The sequence below is a fragment of the Eimeria mitis genome, genomic scaffold (genome assembly GCF_000499745.2).
Source record: "Eimeria mitis Houghton genomic scaffold, Emh_scaff4172, whole genome shotgun sequence".
NCBI lineage: Eukaryota > Apicomplexa > Conoidasida > Eucoccidiorida > Eimeriidae > Eimeria > Eimeria mitis.
In genome coordinates this window covers 3,118-5,140 of record NW_013572501.1, presented here as the reverse complement: position 1 = coordinate 5,140, position 2,023 = coordinate 3,118, and the positions used below count along the sequence as shown (strand labels likewise).

General features: G+C 56.2%; 1 protein-coding gene across 1 annotated transcript in view; it reads right to left on the bottom strand.

The window, feature by feature from the left end:
* Positions 1-142: 142 nt before the first annotated feature.
* Positions 143-2,023, bottom strand: part of EMH_0073080 (uncharacterized protein) — a gene marked incomplete at both ends in the record, with an annotated part of 2,864 nt that continues 983 nt past the window's right edge. Inside the window, 4 exons of the mRNA XM_013499285.1 lie at positions 143-278; positions 669-772; positions 989-1,075; positions 1,540-2,018. Coding sequence (XP_013354739.1) covers positions 143-278; positions 669-772; positions 989-1,075; positions 1,540-2,018 — 806 coding nt within the window. The remainder of the gene's footprint in view (positions 279-668; positions 773-988; positions 1,076-1,539; positions 2,019-2,023) is intronic.

Sequence of the window (2,023 nt, the reverse complement as noted above, 5' to 3'; positions counted from 1 at the left end):
AGGGGAAGAGCCACGAGGCTTGTCTGAGCAGACTCAGGAAGCCCACTGCTGCTGCTGCTGCTGCTGCTGCCGTTTGCTGCTGCTGCTGCAGCAACGAGTGCACCCGCCGCTGCGGCGTTGCGCGGCTCCAGCGCTGCTGCGTTCAAAGCAGGCCGAGGGGCCCCCGCATGAGGAGGGGCATCATCAGCAGCAGTAGCCTGGGCTGTTGTTGTAGGTGTTGCTGCTGCTGCTGCTGCTGCTGCTGTTGCTGCTGCTGCTGCTGCGGGTGGAGACGGGGTCTCAACGCGAGTCAAGAGACGAAGACGTCTGCGGGAGAAAGTGTCTCTCTTGTGCTGCCGCGCCGGCATCAGCTGCTGCACATAGGCCAGGCGATCGAGGCCCATGAAGCGCACCACTGCAGCAGCAGCAAGCAGCAGCAGCAGCAAACGCAGCAGCAGCAGCAAACGCAGCAGCAGCAGCAAACGCAGCAGCAGCAGCAAACGTAAGTACAGCAGCAACTGCAGCAGCAGCAAATGTATATGCACCAACAAATGCAGCAGCAGAGCATGCAAATGCAGCAGCACGAAATGCAAGTGCAGCAGCAGCTAAGCCCCGCACCTGTCTTCAGCAACGGAGGGACAGAGGGGTCCTGCTNGAAATGCAAGTGCAGCAGCAGCTAAGCCCCGCACCTGTCTTCAGCAACGGAGGGACAGAGGGGTCCTGCTGCAGCTGCTGCTGCTGCTGCTGCAGCTCCTCCGCCACCTGCTGCGCATGAGAGACAATCCTTCCCGCCCTAGCAGCAAAAAAAAACGCAAGACAAGCAGGCCGTAAGGAGACAGTCTGCTGCAGCTTGAGGTGTACATACACCGCAAACGGCCACATAAATCAAAGCTTAAGGAGACAGATCAAGAGCTAATGCGGAGACAGATATGTTGGTTGCAGCTGTGCCATGTAGGGTCTAGGGTTTAGGGTTTAGGGTTTAGGGTTTAGGGTTTGCAGCCTACGGGACCTTTATAACGTTGGAGGAGACACTGCAGAAGTATGTCTCCACCGGCAGCTCGTGGCGAGCCAGAAAGCCCAAGTACTGCAGCAGCACCTGACGTATAAAGAGCAGCAGCAGCAACAGCAGCAGCAGCAACAGCAGCAGGAGCAGCAACAACAGGAGCAGCAGCAGCAGCAGCAGCAACAAAGTGTGTCCTGATTTGGTGCTGCTCTGAGCAGGGCAAAGCGGCAAGCGGCGAGAGGAGAAAAAGAGAAAGAGAGAGACTATAAACACAGAGAAAGGAGAGATACAGACGGAGAGACAGGGACAAAGGAGACACATATGCAGGAGACAGAGATTAAAAAAAAAAAAAGGAGACAGAACACAAAGAAACAGGGGATGCAGAGACAGGAGACAGAGAAGGAGACACACAGAGAGGAGACAGAAAAGGAGACACGGAGACAGGAGACAGAAAAGGAGACAGAGGGACAAGAGAGACAGAAGGAGACAGAGAAATACAAAAGATATAAATAAAAAAAAAGGAGACAGAGAGAGGAGACAGAGAAAGAGGAATTTACCCTTCTAGCCTCAACCTCAAGGAGATCGGAGACACCAAACTCCTGCTGCAGCAGGCGGCAGCAGCACTGCAGCAGCAAAGCCCAGCAGCGCAGCAGCGCAGCATCAGAGACAGCTCCATCGGGGCTGAGGGTTTCTCCTGCTGCTTCTTCAGCATTGAGCCACAGCAGCGGCTGCTGCCAGTAGTTTCCTAGTGCCTGCTGCTGCTGTCTAGACACCCGAGCAGCAACAGCAGCTGCTGCTGCATCACCTGCTGCTGCTGCTGCAGCAATACCCCCCCCTTCTCCCCACTCCTCCTGGCCTTCTCCCTCTTCCTCTTCATCGAACCCCATTTGTGTAGCAGCAGCAACAGCAGCAGAAGCAGCAGAAGCAGTTGCAGGGGGCGTGTCTAGTGTTGCAGCAGCAGCAGCAGCTTTAGGGTCTCCTTGGGGGCCCCCGGGGGCCCCCACACCAACAGCAGCAAGAGCTGCAGCAACAGCATCTGAA